This window comes from Callithrix jacchus, chromosome 7, assembly GCF_049354715.1.
Source record: "Callithrix jacchus isolate 240 chromosome 7, calJac240_pri, whole genome shotgun sequence".
NCBI classification, from domain to species: domain Eukaryota; kingdom Metazoa; phylum Chordata; class Mammalia; order Primates; family Cebidae; genus Callithrix; species Callithrix jacchus.
In genome coordinates, this window is record NC_133508.1 from 72,906,244 (window position 1) to 72,927,291 (window position 21,048).

Genomic DNA, 21,048 nt, shown 5'->3' on the forward strand with positions numbered 1-21,048 from the left:
TAACTAAAGTGCACGTTTCCTCCTCTTTACACAGTAATTGCATTTCTGGAAAATCCAGTGTATACTAGAATGCATGCACTGTGTGTTTATGTGTAAAATGGAGTTAGAGACTTGGCTCTGGGAATTAAAAACAAGTCTTTCACTTATGTTGTGCAGGATGTAGAATCCGCCTTCCTTGCAGGGCTGTCTGGTGTCCCTGGCAACACCCTTGTAACTGCCAGTCATTGTGATGACCAGTCCCCTCATCCCCTTCCTCTACAGTGGCCACAAGAGGAAAGATTCCTGCCCTGGTTCAGGAGCTCAGCATTGGAACTGGGGAGATGGGCCTGAGCAATCATTGGATATATGTCAGGTTGTGATAAGCACAATGAAAAAAAAATGACCAGGTGGACAGGTGAGGGAAGGCCTCTCTGAGGAGGTGACATTTTGAGCAGACACCTAAATGAGTGAGGGAGCCAAGGAAATAACTGGGGGAGAAGCCTTCCAGAAAGAATAACTAGTGCAGAGGTGGTGTGGTGGAAGCATGCATGGCTTGTTCAGAATCAGGAGGCCCAAGCAGCAGGCATAGAGTGAGGGGTGAGGGGCTGGGCAGGTGGGGAGGTGGCTGGGTGTGCAGCCTCACTATGCTGAGCTTTCTAAGCCACATAGAGCTTTGGATTTTCTCTGGCACGGAGTGGAAACCATCGGAGGGTTGTAAACAGAAGAGGGACAAGGGACACAATCAGTTTTTTTTTTTTTTAAATTCTTCTTTTGAACCTAGTTTTAGCTGAACAGTTGGGGGTTTTAAAGGCTCACTCTGGCTACCAAATGGTGCCTGGACTGCCGTGGGGAAGAGTGGGAGACTAGGAGGCCAGAAATGGGGGCTTATGGTAGTTGCCGTGGAGCTGTGACAAGTGGTCACATTCTGCGCATGTTCTGAAGGTAGGGCCAGCTGACAGGAACAGCAGTGGATTGGACATGCGGTGTGAGAAAGGATGAGAGGGAGGGAGGGAAGGAGGGACGCAGGGACAGAGAAAGTCAAGGCCAACTTGGCTTTAGAGCCTGAACAATACAGCCACCAAGACCATTCCTCACTCCCTTTCCCACTTCTAGCTTGACAGTGCGTTTGGCTCTTCCCAGGGACACCGGAGACCAGGGTGGCTAAAGGGGATGTCAGCCTCTCAGTTTTCATTTGGTTTGACCCTTCAGGAGCACGTGAGTGGTCAGTGTGACCGCACCGGTGCCACCCATCCTTCTGGTACTTTCCCCTTCCTTTGCTGCCACAGGGCTCACAATAAAAACCTGTGAAAGAACAGCAATCCAAGAAGTTCACCTTTTTTTTTTCTTTTTAAATTGACCATTTCAAAACCAAGGAGTTTAGATCAATACACCAAACTGTTCAGGAGTGCCAGGGTGTACCAGCCCCAGACCCAGGTGCTGAGGAGGTAAAGGTGAGCAAACTTGCTGTCTTGTGTTTTGCTGAATGTAAGCGTGACAAGTGTAGGTGCCCAGGAGGTATCTGTGCCCTGAACAGAGGCTGAATGGGTGGCGGGACAGGCGTGAGGATGAACATGGAGACAAGGTCCAGAGCTGAGAGTGGCAATGGTGGGCTGGGAGTGGGAGCACCTCCCAGCAGAGCATCCAGGATAGGTCAGGCATGGGTCAAATGTAATGGGCAAAATCTGTGGACAGCTGGCTGCTGTGGAGGTGTGGAGCTGTGAGGTGAAGCACTGCAGACGAGCAGAGCCTTCTCACATCTTGAGGGGTGCTCCTTTTGCTCTGAGGACCCTTGATTGGCAAGGGGCTCTGCCTGCACAGATCTTGTTGCTTGTGTGGCCTGGGTGTGGGCTCCTGTGTGGGTCTGCATGGGTGCTGTGGTATGCCGGGGGGAGGGGCCAGCTTGCCTGTAGCTTCATTGCTAGAATGAAGTGCAATCTGCAAAGTCTAAATTTAAGCAGAGGAAGGAAGGAAAGAAGAAAGGAAGGAAGGAAGCCCTTGGCTTCCTATTGAGGGGAGGGAGGGGGAGGGTGGAACAGGAAGAGGCCTGGCTCTTGATAGGTCCAGTTTGGCTCCTCCCAGGGACACTGGAGACCAGCAATACACTGGTAAAATACATACACTGGAGACACAGCAGACCATGTAGTACAAAAATGTCTTTTTTTTTTTTTTAGACGGGGTTTCGCTCGTTACCCAGGCTGGAGTGCAATGGCGCAATCTTGGCTCACCGCAACCTCCGCCTCCTGGGTTCAGGCAATTCTCCCGCCTCAGCCTCCTGAGTAGCTGGGATTACAGGCACGCACCACTGTGCCCAGCTATTTTTTTGTATTTTTAGTAGAGACGAGGTTTCACCATGTTGACCAGGATGGTCTCGTTCTCTTGACCTCATGATCCACCCGTCTAGGCCTCCCAAAGTGCTGGGATTACAGGCTTGAGCCACCGCGCCCGGCCTTTTTTTTTTTTTTGAGATGCAGGCTCACTCTATCACCTGGGCTGGAGTGTAGTGGCTGGAGTGTACTTAGCTCACTGCAACCTCTGCCTCCTAGTTCAAGCGATTCTCCTGCCTCAGACTCCCGAGTAAATGGGATTACAGGCACCCGCCACTGCGCCCAGCTAATTGTTTTTTGTATTTTTAGTAGAGACAGGGTTTCACCATGTTGGCCAGGCTGGTCTCGAACTCCTGACCTTGTGATTCGCCCCCTCAGCCTCCCAAAGTGGTGGAATTACAGGTGGAGCCACCACTCCTGGCCAAAAATATGTCTTTATACAAACTTTGTGACCTTTTCTTTTTTTTTTTTTTTTGAGACGGAGTTTCACTCTTTTTACCCAGGCTGGAGTACAATGGCGCAATCTCGGCTCACCGCAACCTCCACTTCCTGGGTTCAGGCAATTCTCCTGCCTCAGCCTCCTGAATAGTTGGGATTACAGGCATGTGCCACCATGCCCAGCTAATTTTTTGTATTTTTAGCAGAGACGGGGTTTCACCATGTTGACCAGGATGGTCTCAATCTCTTGACCTCATGATCCACCCGCCTCAGCCTCCCAAAGTGCTGGGATTACAGGCTTGAGCCACCGAGCCTGGCCATCTTGTTTCTTTACAGTAGGACTTCTCTCAGTGTGTGAGAAGCCTCCTTCCCTGGCTGCCCTGGATGGGCATGTGGGCACATGGGCAGTCTGTCTGGGGTGGTAGGCTCCCCCACTCCAGATGGAGTTCGGCAAAGATAGGATCAACACTCGTCAGCCACAGTGGTGCTGGGATGCCCCCCTACCTCCTGCCTGCAAGGTCAGGGGCTGGACCAAGCCAAGCAGGGAGCTCTCACTTGGGCAATGGGCTGGAGGTGGGGCATGGGCCTCAAGAGACTGCTGGGCCAGTTGCCCTCCCCTAGCCAAGACAGAGGTGCCAGGTGCCACCTGCTGGCTGCGGGGAGCAGGGAGGAGGCACACTCAGAGCTACAGGAAGCCAGCTGGGAATCCTACACTACCTGGCTGGGATGGAGGGAGATGGGGCTGGGTCAGGGCTGGAGAGGCTGAGACGCAGACAGGGAGGGCAAGAACACCAAAGATGAAGGCCACAGTGGTCCCAGATCAGGAAGTTTTATTGCTGACATGCAGGAAGAGTCCCCATGTAGTACAAAAATATGTCTTTATACAAACTTTTTTGTGACTTTTTCCGTTTTGTTTCTTTACAATAGGACTTCTCTCAGTGTGTGACACCCAGTGAGGGCTGACCCATCCTCCTCTCATTTGCTTCACCAGAAATGTAATCAGACACATGGCTTGACCTTGGAAGGGCCCAGTCTGTCTGACAGGGCTTTGCAGGCCCGGTGGCTATTGCTTTGAAAAGGAGGAGAGAGACCACGCATGGGCAGCAGGCCTGGAGGGGCCGGGTGGGCTGCTGGGCAGGGGCACTGCCGAGACAGACCCTGGCCCAGCCTCAGGCCCTGACAGGAGGACAGTTGAGGGCTGGGAGCCCTAGGCCGGACTGCATTTCCGCTCCCTCAGGAGACGTTTATGAAATAAATATAGAAAAGAGGGCATCCCCCAGCCCCACGGCACAAGACCCTGGCCCTCAGCGCTGGACGGCTGAGACCCACAGAGGGCTCGCCACTCAGGGGGAGTAAGTGCTGGGCTCCAGTGGGCTCCCACAGGCCCACTAGGCAGAGGTGAGGTGCCCAAGTGCTGGATGGGGCATGGGGAGGAAGGGGCGTGGGCAGCCCTGCTACTGCTGGCAAGAGGTGGCCCCATTTTTTCCAGATGGGGAAACTGAGGCACAAGGAAGTTTGGGAACTTGCCCAAGGTCACTCACAGTGAGTCAGCTTTTTGGGGGGAGGAGAGCAGCTTGCACTCTGGGAAACATAGTCACTTCCCCACTGGGGAGCAGGGCCAGGCAGGAGGAGCTCAGGGCTCATGACTGCTTGGAGGGGACACTCAGCCTCTCTGAGGGCATATGGGGTGTAGGCCTCTGGGGAAGGGTCTTTGCTTGGCATCAGGAAGGGCCAAGTCCAGTGAGGGTAAGGGGGAGGGGAGGGCATTCTGGTGAGAACAGCATTTCTGGCAAGACGGGCATCCACTTCAAAATCTCGGCTCAAAAGGGCAGCAGGGCTGTTCTCAAGCCAGGCATCCAGGGTCCCCCAATCCCTACGATTCTCCCCTGAGTCCCCCACTGCCCATGGAGGACCCTGGCTAGGGTCTACTGGGAGACACCACATGTAGTATGAGGCAAGGGCACAGGGAGATGTCCCCATCATCCTCTGAACACAAGAGTAGGGTGGGGAGCAGGGAAGCATGCAGGCAGGCCCCTGCTCACAGCCAGGCCTGCCGCCCGACCCCTGGGCCCTTCACATCGGAAGTCCACATAAGCTTGGTACCACGGGGAAGGATGGAGAAAGGAAAAGATTAACACGCGTGTACAGCACCTCAGAGAAGCCACTGAGACGGGAGAGAAAGAGCCAGGTCTAGAAAGGCCTCCTATCACCGGCAGCAGAAAGGGACTGGCGGGCTAAAAGTGGACAGGGGCCGGCAGGAGGGCCTTCCCTGCCTGGGGGTGAGGAGGGAGCCCACGTATGGGCTGTGGACTCCCTAGTGTCCAGCCAGGCTGGGGGCAGGGAGTGGCCGTGGGCTGAGCCACCTAGAGATGGGAGAGACGTTGGTTACGGTAAAAAAATAAATATATTTGAGTTCGGCTTAAGATGAGGTGAAGGTTTTCCAAAGCTTGGTCTGAGGGGCCTGTATCAGAAGGAGGGGATGGAAAGAGGCTGTGGCAGGGGCCTGGGAGAGCGGGAAGGAGGGGATGCTTGCTCTGGGGCCCGCAGCGAGCTGCACTTTCAGCTTATTTGGACTGTGGGGAGCAGCACCCCAGGTCAGGTGGTAGCCAGAGGGGAAGGCCCTGGGGCAGAGTGAGCAGGCTCCCTCCTCCTCCCTCTCGCTCAGTCCAGAGACAGCATGGTTAAAGAGACAGAGGTAGATTAAAACATCATGATTAAAAGCAGATTAGTTATCTAGGCTTCTCAGATTTAAAAACCAATCAAGCAATCATCCCAAAAGGTAGCTTCGTGGTACCTCTGCTGATCCCTCATGTGACCTGGGCTGTCCCTGTCCCTGCCCTGTCCCTGTTGCAGCCCGGGAGAGTCCAGCACTACAGGGCCCAGCCCTGACAGCCAGGCCTTTGACTGGTGCTCGAAGAGGTGGCGGCGGTGCTGGTGGCCCTGGCTGAGGCCGCTATTTCCGCAGGTAGCGCTGTGCCAGGATGGCCGTGTCCAAGGAGGTCATGGGCTGTGCGTCGTGGCCTAGCCGCCGCACCGGGGGCACGCTGCCAAACTGCCGCTTGGGCACCCAACTCCGGGTATCGTGGATGGAGCTCTTTTCCTCAGCCAGCAGCAGCTGCTGCCGCATGTAGTTCTCAAACTCGTACTGGGAGCACTCCTCAGTCACCTTCGCCTTTTGAGGCCGGGAGGGAAGGAGGGAGGGAGCAAGACAAAAAGAAACTCAGATGAAGATGGCGCAGCAGATGGGAGGGCAGGCATGAGTGCGGCAGCCTGGCTCCTGCGTTCCCCCTTCTAGGCACCACACCCTCAGGCCTCATCTAGTGAGGGCTAAGGGTAGGTCCCTGACACCCTCCAGCCAACCTGCACTTGCCTTGCAGGCCGCCCCTCAGACCTGGGACTGACACAGAGCCACACTTCCTAACTCGCCCGGAGGTCACCACCTCAGAAGCCTTAGCTGTCTGGTCCCTTACAATGGTTCTCTGAGCCCTGAGGCAGCCAATGAATGTCAAGAGCTACGAGCGAGCCCCGGGCTGGGTGCTCAGCACCCAGGGGAGGCACATACACCGGGCCCCACACTGAGTTCCCAGGGGTGGTCCAGGCAGATGGTAACAAGCTGAAGTGGTGTCCCTGTGCCAGTCATCACAGAGGACAACAGGGCTTCGGGATCAGACTTAGGGTCAAGGCTCAGCTCCACTACTTCCAAGCTGTTTGATTTCAGGAAAGTCCTTACCTCTCAACCCCTCAGTTTCCTCTTCTGTAACATGAGGCTAAGAACACAGGCCATGCAGGCCCACAGTGAGGACTGAATGAGGCGCCCTCGGGGTAGGCACTCACTGCCGGCTAGTCATGATGACTTTAGCCGAACAGCCCAGAAAAGGCAGGAGCTGGTGGTGGGTAGAAACTGTAACTCTTTCCTCGAAGGCCAGGCGGCTCTGGGAGGCTCTCCCAGGCAAGGAAGGTCATTCCAATATCCAGGACCCAGCAACACTGTGGCTAGGCCAAGCCCTGCCCTCCAGGGGGCACCCTAAGATCACCTGCCCACTGCTGCCTGGTGCCCAAGTCTCTGCCCCCACCCTGGGCCAAACACTTTCTCCAGTGCAGGGAATGGGGAGGAGAGAAACAGGGAGAAATGAATCATCTGAAAAATGAAAAGCAGGAAGGGTGATAGAGAACTCTGAGTCAGAGGGGCAGAGAAATGTGACCTGGGCAGCAGGAGGAAGCTGAGAGGGCCGGCCTGGGCCTCCTGGGCACTGGCTCCAGCTCGGCGGCCCCACAGGCTTTCTGGCTACAGAGCTCCTGCTACACCAAGCCCAAGGCAGGCCCCAGGCAGCTCAGGTTGAAGACTGAAGACTCCCTCTCCCACCCCAAGGATGGGGAAGAAGACCAATGAAGCCCCGTGGCCTGCAGGGAGCTAGCACTTCTGCCCTTGCCCTGCCTTCCCCCAGAAGCCCATCCCGTGGGGCTGGGTAATGCATAACCCATCTGCCCTCCCCAACTCACCTCCTGGGAGCTATCCGCATTGCTCATTTGGTCATCAATGTCAGGAACCACTTGCAAAGGCCCACTCAGAGATGACAGGGACTGCCTGCAGGGGGGCAGACGGATCAGGCTGGCCCCAGAGAGACCAGGTGTCCACTGGTCCCAGACTTAGCTGGAGTCAGACACACCTGGGTTGTGTTCCTGCCATGAGACTCTGGTTCTCTATGCCTCAGTTTTCTTATCCCATAAAGGGGGACAATTTCTCCCTTACAGGTGGTGAGGGAGAGAAACTCAGTGAGGCAATGCCCATCCCTTGCTGGCATGGCCTGGCAACCATGGCAGCCCACTGTTGCTCAACCTTCAGCTCTGCCTATGTACACCCTCCCAGTCTTGCCCATGCAGAGAATCTGGAAATCTGACTCTAACTGGCAGATAAACAGGCTGACTGCAGGCTGCTTTTCTGGGTAGCAGAGGCCCTGAGGAACTGTCCACTTACCACGATGCAATGATGGCACTGAGGGCCTCCAGGACGTCGGCGGCGGCCAGGCGCTGCTGGGGGTCAAGGACCAGCAGCTTCCGGATGAGACACACAGTGTTCTCAGAAACCCGTCCATCCCTGAGGCAGGGAATTGGGAAGGGTGGGGGTCTCAGTGGGTGGTGCTGGGTATGTGGGTATGTGACCAGGATGCCCAGGCTCACTGTGCCATTTCCCTGCCTTGAGCCCATCAGGCTGGCTGCCCCCTAACCCACCAGGAGGCAGGACTTACTCAGGGATGGTGTACTCGGCAGCCTTGATCTTGCGGAAGAGCTCCTGCGGGATGCTGTCGTAGAAAGGGAACTGGCCATACAGCATGGTGAAGAGCACCACGCCCAGGGCCCACATGTCACTGGGCTTGCCGCGGTATGGCCGGCCTGCGGGCAGACACACACCACACTCAGCCTTTGGGCTGCAGCACCACCTGGGCCCACCAGCCCCATGCCTGGATTCCCACCCGGGACCCTCCACCTGTCATCCCCATTTCTGGTGGGAGCTCCTGCCTGTGCTCCCCGCCTCCCCTGTCCCTCAGGATGTGCCTCTCCTGACCCCCGAGGAGAGGGCTCAGTCAGCACCTGCTCACAGCACCTGCCCTGCCCAGCCAAACACCGAGGCCCTGGGAGCCAGGCCTGGGTCTGCAGCCCCAGCACCCAGCACAGAGCTCACAACCGGGGGTTCAAGGATGTTGGTGGCACAGCAGATAACTAGCTCCCTTCAGACGAGCCAGGCACTCTGCCCATCACCATCCGCATACCCCTCTGCCTCCTTCACAGCCCAGACGATCACTTGCAGGGTCCCCTCCTTTGTCTATTTGTGACTCCCATCTCCCTGCTAGAAGGAAGTTCTCAGGTGCAGGTGCCTCCTCCTGTGTTCACTGCTGAGCCCCAGTGCCCAGCACAGACTCAAGTATTTGCTAAATGAAGGAATGTCCACTTAATTACCCTCTCTGTGTGACAGTTTCCTCGTCTGTAAAGTGGAATGGAACAGACATCTAACTGAGCACCTGCTTAAGGACAGTACTGGAAGAAACACTTTTAGTTCTGGCTCATGCCTATAATCACAGAACTTTAGGAGGCCAAGGCAGGCGGATCATGAGTTCAAGAGATCGAGACCATCCTGGCCAACATGGTGAAACCCCGTCTTTATTTAAAAAAAAAAAAAAGCTTTTAGTTCACTAACTGCTCCACAGCTCAAGGATACTGCAGCCCAGCGATCTGCATTGTCCAGGGCCACATGGCTGGTCAGTGGGCCCACATCTGGCCATGCAGGCCCTGCTGCTCGTCTGCTTTCAAGACTACCTGCCCACCCACCCAGCAGCAATACAGCCCCTCCCATGCGCCAGCCATTGCCTGACCCACTTCCCCAAATGCAAAATATGAGGACCACTGGAGCATTTAAAAGCCCTTGGCCCTGCCCACCCCCTGCGATGCACCCTCTGGTATGGTAGCAGGCTGTGGCATCCTGGTTCCCAGAACACAACTCGGTTCTCCGTGGGCGTGGAATAGATGCTGCCAGGCACCCTAGCGTCATCTCCCTGGGCGCCCAGGGCCCAGTGAAGGGCAAGCAGCTTTAATGGGAGAGGGCGTGCGTGTATGCATGGCAGTGCCATTACAGGCCTCAGCCTATGTCTTTGGAAGGTACCATGGCACCTTCAGGATGGCACCGCCGCCTACCACAGGGGCTGTTGTGGGGAATAAGCATCTGCCCTGGTTGGTACAGCAAGTAGTTCTGTGGAAGATGAGCTTCTTCCAAGCTCTTTCCAGCCCCTGGTGCCAAAGAACAGCTGGGGTGACTGTGTGGCTGTCCCCATGGCTGACTCAAAGACAGCCCCCTTTCCCTAGACCTTGCTCCACCATGGGGTCGCCAGTACAGAATCTATTACTTGTGCCACCATTCTAGCTCTGTATGGCTCCAAAAGAGGTGGCTGGGTGCAGTGGCTCACATCTGCAATCCTAGCACTTTGGGAGGCCGAGATGGGCAGATCATGAGGCCAAGAGTTCAAGACCAGCCTGGCCAACATGGTGAAACCCTGTCTCTACTAAAAATATAAAAATTGGCCAGGTGTGGTGGCATGTACCTGTAATCCCAGCAACTTAGGCGGAAGCAGGAGAATCGCTTGAACCCATGAGGCAGAGATTGTGGTCAGCCAAGATTGTACCACTGCACTCCAGCATGGGCGACACTGCAAGACACCACCTCAAAACAAAACAAAACAAAGGCTCTGGTTCTTCTGTGTCTGGAAGATGCTTCCTGCTGAGCTGAGCTGTCCTGCTGGCTTAGGCGGGAGGGATCTGCTTCCAGGACTCGTGTGGGGTTCCCTCAGCCTGAGCTTCTGCCCTGACCTGGGGGATGAACGGCCCCTTCACAGACAAGCTCACAGGGAGCCCGAGCTGGGCAGGCGACCTTCCCTGAGCTTTGGCTTCTGAGGGGATACTGCATATGGAGCTTCCCTTTCAGTAATGATCATGCCAGACATTAGGTGAAGGGCATTATTTAATCCCTCAGGGACTCACTGAAGTAGGTTCTACTGCCATCCCTATTTTATAGATGAGAAAACAGAGGTCCAGAGAGGTCTGTAACTCCCCCCAAAGTCACATGGTTATTAGCCAGACTATCATCTCCTTGAGGGCCAGACCAGGTCTGCCTTTTCACAGTTCCATGGCCCATGCCTATGCTGGGCACATGGAGAATAAATGAAAGGGCAGACCTGAGCCTGAAACCCACATGGCAGGGCTGGGACTTCAGCTTCTAACCCAGGAGGGAGGAGGCTGAAATCAGAAGGAGACTGGAGGCCATGACCACACAGCTGGTTAAACAGCAAGGCCCGAATGAGAACCCAGGTCTCCCAGCTGAGGACTGTCTCTGATTCAGTCAGTTCCCTTTGTTTCATCTTCCAAGACTGGCACAAGTCTGGAAAACCCAGAAGGAGAAGCTGCTGGCACCAGCAGGGAGGGCCACAGAGCCTCGGACTGCACATGGAGGCATTGTAGCCTGGTGCTGCGAGAAAGGAGTCCCAGTCAGGGCCAGCCCCCAGTCCCAGCCCTGCAGACAGGCACAGCCCCATCACGGGCTGGGCAGAGGGAGGAGCCTGGCTCCATCTCCTGTAGGGATGCTTTCCCCAAAGGTGTGGAGGGTGCCAGGCTGCACTGGGCCATGCAGGTGGTGCCCAGGGAGTTAGGGTATACCCCTGGCAGCCAGATCCTTCTAGCAGAGGCTGTGGTGACTTCAACCAAAAACCCCAGGTCTGGGGAGTGGTGCTACTGTCTTCTGCACACGGGCAGCCCTGGGGACAGGCCTGGCTCTGCAGCAGAGGCAGTAGCTAGGGGAGCCTCTGAGGGAGTTGCAAGTGCTGTCTTACAGCAGCCTGCTCACCAGGACATGTGTGATGCCCTGGGTGAGGGTGGCTCTGCCAGTACACGGAAAGGGTTCCCTTGTGTGTGGGGTGGGGATGAGCGACCCTGGAGACCACCCCAAGTTCTCCATGTTGGAGGGATGGGAGATGTAGGCCCCGATTCCATAAGGGACTGGGGCTCGGGAGACCCCAACTTGGCAAAGGACAAGGGGGAAAGGGAAAGCAACAGTGTATGGTGAAAGAGTTGGGAGCATGGGCTCTAGTGGCAGGTGGCCCTGGGACTGCCCTCCATTTTCCGGTTTATTATTTAATAGCTATGACTTTGGACAAGAGATGTCATCTCTCTGAGCCTCAATTTCATCTATGAAAAAGGAACTTAAGATACTGACCTCACAGGGTAGCTGTGTGGTTTAAACAAATGAGGCGAGTCACGCTCAGCACAATGTCTGGAACTTGGAAATCAGATCAGTGGGCAGTAACTTTGCGAGTTAAAGAACGACGGCTCTTAGCGAGGTCTATAGCAGACCTTGCCTGGTCTGGCCCTGCACACCTCTCTGGCCTCCCTGTGAACCAGGCCAACTTTCTGAGCAGCTTGCAATTGCTCCAATGTGGTGCTGTGTTACCTCTCAGACCCTTGGCCTCAGCCCAGTCACACACACCCAGGGAATTCCTAGTTTCCCTTAAGATCCCAGCCCAACTGTCACCTCCTGGGGAAAGTCCTCCAAGCGCCCTTCATTCACTCTCATAGCAATTCCATTCCTTCCTAGTACTCATCTCACAGTAATAAAACATGCATTCCTGTTATCTTCATGTCTTCCTCCTCCAACAGACCAAACATTTTATACGGGGAGGGACAGGACTGGTCTGGGTCCCCAGGGAAGCCCCAGCACCTAGCCCAGGGCCTGCCCACAGATTTGCTGAGTGGACTGTCAGAGCCTGGCCGTATGGAGCTTGGAGGCCCACTGTTTGGCACACACACGTACCGCTGAGCACGTCGGGACTGATGTAGGCAGGGCTCCCCCTCTGGTCCTTTAGCAGGTCCCCCTCGCTCACCAGATGCTTCCCGAGGCAGAAGTTGGTGATGGTTATCCGATGTGTCCTGGGAGTGGGAAACAGAGAGTGAACAAGCCTCTACAGCAACAGGCACAGGACATGTGGGCAGGGCATACCTTGCTGGGCCCACTCCCATCCTGAACAGTAGGAGGTGGGCGTCTCGTCAGAGAGTGAAGCAGCTGCCCCCTCCACCTCTCCAGGGAGCAGAGGAATCAGGTCTTAGCCTTTTCTAGACACCAGCTGAACTGTCCCAGCAGGGACTGCCTTCTCTCCCAGGTACCTGAGGGTTGCACGGGCCATCATCCCTGGACCTGCTGCCCTGGCTAAATCTCAGGGTACAGCTTAGAGCTTAGAACAACTTCCAGAGATTTCCCAAAACAGCCTCATGTAATACTCTAGACTGGGAGTGATCTGAGATTTACTTCAATTTCCTCGTTCACACATGAGAAAAAGAAGTCCAGCAGAGGTCAGTGACTCCACCTTGGAAGGTGACCCAAGGGCCGGCCGCGAGCCACCTCTGCACCGAGTATGTCAGCTCACTGTCTCACTTGGCCCCGCAACCAATGCAGAGGAAGAAACTGACAGTGGCCAGCGAGGGATTTTCTCACGGTCCTGTTTCAGATGATACAACAAAGGCACAGGGAAGTGAAAGGACTTGGCCAAGGTCACACAGCTGGTGAGCAGAGAGCTGGATCCAAGCCCAGGTCTGTGGGGCCCAGAGCTGCACACACAACTGACAGCTGCTTTATGCCCAGTTGTGTCCCTGGGCAGGGCCCTAGGCCCCGAATGACTTTTCCTTCTGTTCCATCAAAGCTGACTCATCCCTTACCTCGTACTTGCAACTCTGCCCTGGCTAGAACATCACAGACTCTCCCTCTGAAAGGCGTGGGTCGGGGCAGCTTTGGGTTCTGATCCTTTCAAGAATACTTCCATGTGGACAAAAGCAAGTGGACCGAGAGGACCCTTACACCACACCAGGGGCTGGGAGGGTGCGCAGGCCTTGTCTACAAGGCCTGGGAAAGGCTTCCTGGCCCACTGGGAAGGCAGTGAGGAAGGGTGCCTCTCTACCCAACTGCCGTGCTCCTTTGTTGGCTGGCTGGGTGGAGAAGCTCGGGGGAAAAGCTGGAGGACAGCAGGAGGGAAAGCTCCATGGGGCCTTGGGCGGCCTCTCCCTACAATCATCTCTCAGAGGCACAGGGCATGTGTGGCTGCCGATGGATTTCCCCAGGAGCTGCGTCCAGGAGGCTCCGAGAGCCCTTGGTGATCTTGGGGAATTCTGCTGGCAAAGGGCTTGATGCAAAACAAAGGCCAGTCTGTCCTCTGCATTCCCCATGGAAACACCGACTCCAGCGCCCACACAGGCCTGCCCTGTCAGCTGCCATAGGAATCTGACTGGTGGCCTGCGGACGGCTAGAGCCTGAGATCACAGGTGAAGGGTCGCTGTGAAGGGCCACGTGCGTGTCAAGGAGAGGACTGCTCTAGCTCTGATCCTCTGGTACCATTGCCCTGAATATGGGACCGCTCAGGCCTCTTGTCCAGAAGGTTCCCACAGAGCAGAGGTACTGCGGGGTTTCTCCCCTGGTCAGAGATGGCTGCGGAAACTGCGAAGGCATCTTGTGGGTCTCTGAGGCTCAAGACGCTGGGAGGAGGACAGCTCAGGCAACAGTATGGTGGGTTTGGGAGTCAGGTTCCTAGTCCTGGCTCTGCCACTTCCTTGCTCTGTAAATCTCTTGCTAAACCTCCATTTCCTCATCTTACAACAGTGAAATCACAGCACCAAACTCCAGAACTGGGCTAGGACTCAGCAAGGTAAGTTAATCTCCTGGAGGGCACGTAGCCCAGTGCCTGGCAAACAGGAGCTGGTGTTGTCCTCTCACCTCGATGGTTGGCACACCTAGTGAGAAAGACCTTGTCTTGAAGGCAGTAGGGGAGTGGGCCATGGTGACAACAGGCCCTGGAGGGCATGTGCCAGTGTAGCTGAATCTCAACTCAACACCACTGGTGGGACTTTCCCGCCCTCTGCCAGGGCAGGCACAGCTGAGGCTCTGTAGAGCTGGGTGGTGGGCGCACTGGAGTGTCTCCACAGGATGTGGCACGGGCAGCTCCAAGGCCTCCTGAGGCTTGGCAACACTCCCCTGCCCTGCCACTACCACCCAAGTGGGAGGTGCACAGCTCCCTGGAGTACCAGACGCCCCAGTCTGGTCCTGACAGGAGGGGCAAGGGCAGAGCAGGACAGAGGGAGGGACGTGCGTCAGTAGGACTGGCCTGAGTGAGTCACACGTTAGCTATGGCCTCTGGGCTGCCAGTGTTTTTCTCCTTTTCTAGGAACTTAGTTTGTTGCTGGCCTACCAAAAAGAAAGGAGGAAGCAGAAAGAGCCCACAGCACCTCACATAACCCCAGAATAGGATTTCAAATTTCGGCCCTTTTACAATCCAAAGTGGAGTAAACTCTCAGTTGCTGCTGCCTTGCCAACACCTCCCCCCATCTGCTCCTTGGGAGCTCTCTGCTCTGCTGAGAAGGCTTCCAGCTGGTCTGCCTGCTGTCCCAGTGGAGTCACGGCCTGGCATGATGGGAGGGAAGGGGCTGGAGCTCCTTCAGGTCAACCCTCAACTGAGCAAGGTGAGAGAGGGGCCCCAGAGCAGAGGGTGTGCCAGAGGACACACAGGAGCAGTGAGTCTCTCTGTACCACACCACCCTGCCCCTCAGGAGCACCCATGACTCAAGTGAAAGGCAGCCAGAACCTCTGTCTGCCCCAAGACTCAAAAAGGGGGATTTAGCAGATTCAGGAAGTACAACTAGTACGTTGGGTCTTAGTGAGGCAGTGGCATTTGGCACTGACGGGCATGCGCACACACTCGCTGCAGAGCTGCTACAGCCACGCCGGTGTATGCGGGGAGGTGCGACCCAGCAACTACACTATTAGGACCAAGGGGGTCTGGAGAGATGAGAGTTGGAAGGAAACCCCCCCAGCGACACAAAGGAGCCTCATCTGTGAAAGGAGCCAGGAGTGCTGGTGTGGTTAGCAGGCATGAGCCCCATGGCATGTTCCCGTGGCAATCCCGGGATGCTCATTTACAGCCATGAGTGGCTGCTGTGGAAGGCCTGGGAAGTCCAGCTGGAGGGGACATGGGCTCTGCAGCCAGATGGATTTAGGTGCCCAAAAAATATGCCTCCTCTTTGGGAACAGTGAGCCTGCAATCCACAGCAGGATGGGACTGGCCCAAGGCCCCAGAGAGGGCCAGGGGAAGGGGCAGGACCTGGTCTCCCAACTCTATGACAACTGGCTCTCCGCAGCCCAGGGCTGGTTTGGTTGGGGCTCCCCACTGCCTCCCCACCTCTCCCGGGCAGTGCAATGGCTGGGGGACCGCTGGACCCTCTGCAAGGGTGTCCTCTTTGGCCGCTCAACATGCAGCAGGCCTCATCTCCAGAAGCATGAGCCCACGGGTCTCGTTCTCCTGTCTTTCAGCCACAGGCCCTCCAGTCCTGGCTAGATGAGCACTGGGGTGTGCTTGTGATACACCAAACCCCATATTAGGTAGCCTCTCACCCACTTATTTGCATCTTAGGTCAATCTTCCCAGGAAGGCAAGATTACCTTCACTTTCACGGATGAGGAAATGGAAGCTCAGAAAAGTGCTTGGTACCTCAATATATGAATTCAATCAATTAATAAGTAACCAAATGAATACACTATCACAGTCCCCAAGATAATTAAGAGGCGGCCCTGGGAAGTGAGCCAGGTCTGACCCCCACATCGGTGCTACTTCCGTCCTCCTAACTCACTCACTCAGCCAGTCCAGGGTTCAAGCAGCCCTGGAATTTCCTGTCTCCCTCCCTCCACCCTCTGCAGAGTGTGGCAGGGCAAGGTTCTCATCACTTCACTTTCTCAGCCTGGCAAATCCCAACTCATTCTTCACAAATCCACTCAGGTGGCAGTCACTGTCCCCTCAGATGCCCCTCGCCCTCTGCACGCTGCTCTTCCACACATGGTACCATCTTCTGGTCAGTCCCATCAGATGTGGGCTCCAGAGGGCAGTGACAGCTGCTGAGAGTTTCTGTGTGCAGCCCAGGCACCAGGCGGTGCCAGTAGAAGGATGGGAAGGCTTAGCCACTGAGGTGCACAGCGTCCTCCTGACGGCCTCTCAGGCTGGAGCTGTGGGGTGTGGAGCCCCCAGCAGTAATTCCCCATCAGTCGAGATGGGGCACGAGGCAATGCCCCCTCCCTGGAGGCCAACCTCCAGGCAGTTTCTTTTCCTCTGGCCTCTGTGGCTTTGGCCCCGTTAAAGGACAGTGGGCCCTGGACCCCTCCTGGCCTGGGCTGGCCACGTCATGGAATGAACCACCCACAACACGTCTGCTGTGAGATCCAGGCTGCCTCTGTGAGCCCTCCAACCAACTCAACACTGAGGTAAGAGGTGAGGGAGGGGGGGCTCAGGAAGAATGGGTGGGCGCGGGGCAGGGGTGGCGGTGGGGGAGGTGTGCCCTTCTCAGCCCTGCATTTCAAGGATCATGGTAGCCCACAGCATGGGCCCATTTCCTGCTAGTCCTGGGCTCCTATGGGGTTGGTGGGCACTCCAACATGGTGAGACTTGGTAGCACCATCCCAGATCACTCCAAAGAGGCCCAGGACCCTCTGTCGAGGCAGAATACCAGCCTGAAACCAGGGCCGTGCTTGGTCTCCCTCTGCTCGTTCACCGACAGTGTTGGGGTGGGCCGCCCGACCCCCTCCAAGTCTAAGGCATGTGCTCTCCCACTGCTAAGAGAGCTGGCCGCATTTTACAAGTAAGCACTCATAGCTGCATCCCTCTCCAGGGAGACCTCTTAGCCAAAAGAAGCTGCCCTGCCCAAGGGAATGCCCCTCCCTATGGAGAGCAGACATTCAGTGACTGCTTTTGGGGCAGAAAGGCCATGAGTGGGACATCTGCAGGGCCATCCCACTCTTGAGCTTTTCAGGCTGAGGCCCTCCTGGGACTTCACTGTGGTTCAGCTTCTCCCTCTGCCTAATTCCACCCCGTCATCCTGAGAGCGCTCCACAGTAAACCTCCTGCATGTAAACCTCAGTTTCCTGAGGAAAATTACCTACAGCAAGACCTCATTTTGCTCATTCCTTCACCTGCTTTGTCCATTAAAACAATACTATTTTTGGCTGGGTGTGGTGGCTCACGCCTGTAATCCAAGCACTTTGGAGGCCAAGGTGGGTGGATCACCTGAGGTTGGGAGTTCAAGACCAGCCTGACCAACATGGTGAAACCCCTTCTTTAAAAAAAAAAATTATTTTTGTAGATGGGGTCTTTACTATGTTGCCCAGGCTGTCTCAAACTCCTGGGCTCAAGTGATCCTCCTGCCTCAGCCTCCCAAAATGCAGGGATTCCAGGTGGGAGCCACTGCACCTGGCCATTTGGTTTTTATAGTCATTTACTGAGTGCACACTAAGAGCCAGGCATGACAAATAAATGGAACAGGGAGGAGATCTAGAGTTCTTCCCAGAGCTCCTTTTCTGTGGCTCAAAACTCCCAGTCTCAGCAAGCCCCAAATTCCCACGTTCATCCCATCCCTGGAACTCTGGGATTCCTGGAGGAAGTGTGTTGAGTCGGAATCCCCAAGGGGACCCCGCAGGGCACTGGCTAGCTGCAGTGTGTAGCCTCCCCAGCCCCAGGGTAACAGCAGGGATGAAGAAACAGAAATCTTACCTCTTGTTGAGCACCATGTTCCCCAGCTTCAGGTCTCTGTGCACGATGTTTTTCTGCAAAACAACGGGCATATGGTTTATACTGTCACTGTGAGAGGTGGGGTCAGGGCCCACCCTGTAAGAGGGGGCTCTCCAGGTATTCAAGAAGGCAGGAAAAATTCTATGAGGTGTGTTTCTCTAGGCTCCAACCACAGGCAGATCAGGACAGTTCCAAGTCCTCATCACCCATGTGTCTGGATGGGGAATGAATGTGCACCTAGTCAATGTCTCGCCTTCTGCGGCAGCTTCTCCAGCTCTTTCTCCCCTCGGGGCTGCAGCTGGTGGGGAAAGCCACTTGCTTCTTTCCCTCCATCAGACATCCCACGGACAGGATGGATCTAGGGGTCAGAGAGGAGCTGTCATGGCTTTGTGACTAAGTACCACAGGATAGGCCCACGGAAGCAGTGCACTGGGAAAGAGGCTCAGGCTCTCCTACCCTTTGTCTTGGGGTGCCTGACACCTCTAATCCTACAAAAAACTCAGACACGCTGTAGTTGCTTGGGTGGGTATCTCACTATCGTCACTACATTGGGGACACCAGGCCTCTTAACTGATGGGGAATTACACACGGGTTCTGCTGGGCTGTGGGTAAGCCCTCATCAGGAAGGTGGCCTCCAGGGTGGCATTGTGCCTCACCCTGTGCACCTGCCATTCAGCCACTCTTCTTCTGGACACCCCAGCTGTAAGGCACACCTGGGTGGACAGGACAGAGCTGCCTTCTGCTCAGAAGCAGCAAGAAAGGTGGCTTTCTGTGGCCAGAAGGCATGGCAGCAGAGCATGGCCTTACCTGGTGCAGTGCCTCCACCACACGGACCACGTCGTAGAAAATGACCACAGTCTCCCGCTCGCTGAGCCTCTTCTCCTTGATGACATAGTGCTGTAGGTTGATAAGGTCAGCGGTCTTGTCGCTGAAGTCGTGAGCACAGAGGCAGTCCAGGACAAGGCAGATGCGCTTCTTCATCTTCTTAACCATTCGGCTGGATTCCGTGTCTTCAACGATTTCACAGGTGCGGTCCTGGGAGGCAAGAGGGTAGCACAGGGCTTGGCTGTGAACACGGCAGGGTCAAGGCCAACGTTTGGGACTCTCCTCTCGGCTTAGACTCTCAAACCAGTGAGGGAGCCTGGAATAAGCCTGCATGTGCAGGCAGTAGAGGACTGAGGCCTGGGCAGCCTGGACCACGGGGCCATTCAGCACTGTGCAGCCTCTTGTGTGCCAAATGCCGGGACCAGCAAGTGGCTGAAGCTAAAACATCTCAGGTGAAGGCTTAATGCTTTGAACATAATACAAAGGATTCAGATCAGGTCTGGGCATTTAAAGACTAAGGGCCCTCTCAGCCCAGTGCTCAAGCAGCAAAAATGGGGCATCCTCTTTCCATGGCACCCAGATTCCAATAATCACCAGCAGAACCTCCTTTCAGTGTCTAAGATGGTGGGAGTTAGAAAGGGGTCAATCTTGGCAGGCTCCAGAGGCTACACAGAGTTCTGTGTCGAGGACTCCTGTTTTTCTCATGGTTGCAGTACTCCCAACAGTCACATAATGGTGGCTAAGAGTGACTCTGACCTCAGACTGCTGGGTTCAAGCCCCAGCCCCACCTCATCTTAGCTGTGGGACCTGGGGCAGTTTGCTTAACCTCTTCAGGTCTCTAGTTCCTCATCGGTAAAAGGGAGCTAGTAAGCCCTCCCTCACAGGTCGAGAGAAGTAAATAAGACAGTCCACATCCTGAGCTTGGGTCCTGGACTGCCAGGGTGCAGTGAGTGGGTATTGCCATCAACGCTGTGGCTGCCAGATAGACCACAATGGTAGCAAGCTCTAGACCCATTTTCCTTGCTGAAAGGTATTTCGAGTAAGACAAAAAGCACATACAACCTGGGGACTTCATCTGACCAGTGTGAAGAAGCCCTTGGTGGCATGCCAGGCAGACTGACTGTCCCCTCTGGGGAACTCCTGGAGGACTTTTTTTTTTTTGAAATGAAGTCTTGCTCTGTCGTCCAGGCTGGAGTGCAATGGCACAATCTCGGCTAACTGCAACCTCTGCCTCCTGGGTTCAAGTGATTCTCCTGCTTTAGCCTCCCGAGTAGCTAGGATTACAGGTGTGTGCCACCCTGTCTGGCTAATTCTTTTGCATTTCTGTAGAGATGAGGTTTCACCATGTTGGCCAGGCCTGTCTTGAACTCCTGACCTCAAGTGATCCACCCACCTTGGCCACCCAAAGTTCTGGTATTGCAAGCATGAGCCACTGCACCCGGCCTCACATTTCTTCTTAATAGCAGGACCACATCTCATATTTGCCTTTCCCAGAGGCCCTAGCACAGTGTCTGGCCACAAACGGGACACTAGAATCAGTTTTGATCACCCAAAATGACATGAACCAAGGCCAAGCTTTTGAAGATATCAGAGACAAAATACCGAGACACCACAATCACCCTCAATTTGATTTCATGTTTTAGGGAATACTCTAATTTTTGTAGTTGCCTAATGATACTGAGTCTCCTCTAATTGCTACTCTAAGAAAAAAGACCTTGGTGGGGTATATACATAGGGGTGGGAAACGCTTTCCATTTGTTTTATTTCAGGAACTCAAGCTGACAGGGAGTTTTTATTGCCTAAACAGCAATGACGATGACAGCGTTCCAGCTGCAGCTCGGTGCTTTACACACGTTCACTCATCTTCCCAACCACCACTGGAGGGAGGTACTGTTACCGCTATCCCCATTTTATAGACAGGGAATCTGAGGCCTGGAGACCTGAAGTGACTTGCCCAAGATCACACCACCTGAATCCAGGAACTGTCAGCATCAAAACCTGACTGCTCTCTCTGGCACTGTGCTGACTCTCATATAGTAGATCTGTCTGGGTGGCTGAGGGCTTGGTGGACGCCCAGCTGAAGAATGGGGCTGTTCCCAGGCCTGTCCAGGAGGCCTCCTGGTCATTGTGAACCCAGGTCTTCATTTCCAGAGACACAACTTACAATGTTGCCCCAAGAATGGTTCTTGTCATGTACACGCTGTTAATCAATCTCCTTCCCAAGGGACCTGGAACCCCTGAGCACAGGAGCACAGGGATATTTGCTAGATAAACTGAAATGCCTCAGCAGGCGGAAAAATGGGTGATCCCAAAACAACTGTGGAGATCTACAGATGGCCCCAAATGCCGGTTCCT

General features: G+C 55.2%; 1 protein-coding gene and 1 long non-coding RNA gene across 7 annotated transcripts in view; one reads left to right on the plus strand and one right to left on the minus strand.

The window, feature by feature from the left end:
* Positions 1–268: 268 nt before the first annotated feature.
* On the plus strand, positions 269–1,292 carry LOC144576972 (uncharacterized). Its single transcript, XR_013519928.1, has 2 exons — positions 269–394; positions 1,093–1,292. It is a non-coding gene; the product is annotated as an uncharacterized LOC144576972 (long non-coding RNA).
* Positions 1,293–3,554: 2,262 nt separating this feature from the next.
* The window catches only part of STK40 (serine/threonine kinase 40), a 46,583-nt gene continuing 29,089 nt past the window's right edge, over positions 3,555–21,048 (minus strand). For all 6 annotated transcript variants that reach the window (XM_078331245.1, XM_078331246.1, XM_078331244.1 and 3 more), the window contains 7 exons: positions 18,676–18,903; positions 17,851–17,903; positions 12,091–12,206; positions 7,988–8,132; positions 7,717–7,836; positions 7,242–7,326; positions 3,555–5,913 (listed from right to left, as the gene is read on the minus strand). In XM_078331245.1, the coding sequence (XP_078187371.1) occupies positions 5,695–5,913; positions 7,242–7,326; positions 7,717–7,836; positions 7,988–8,132; positions 12,091–12,206; positions 17,851–17,903; positions 18,676–18,903 (966 nt within the window). In that variant the 3' untranslated portion in view covers positions 3,555–5,694. The remainder of the gene's footprint in view (positions 5,914–7,241; positions 7,327–7,716; positions 7,837–7,987; positions 8,133–12,090; positions 12,207–17,850; positions 17,904–18,675; positions 18,904–21,048) is intronic.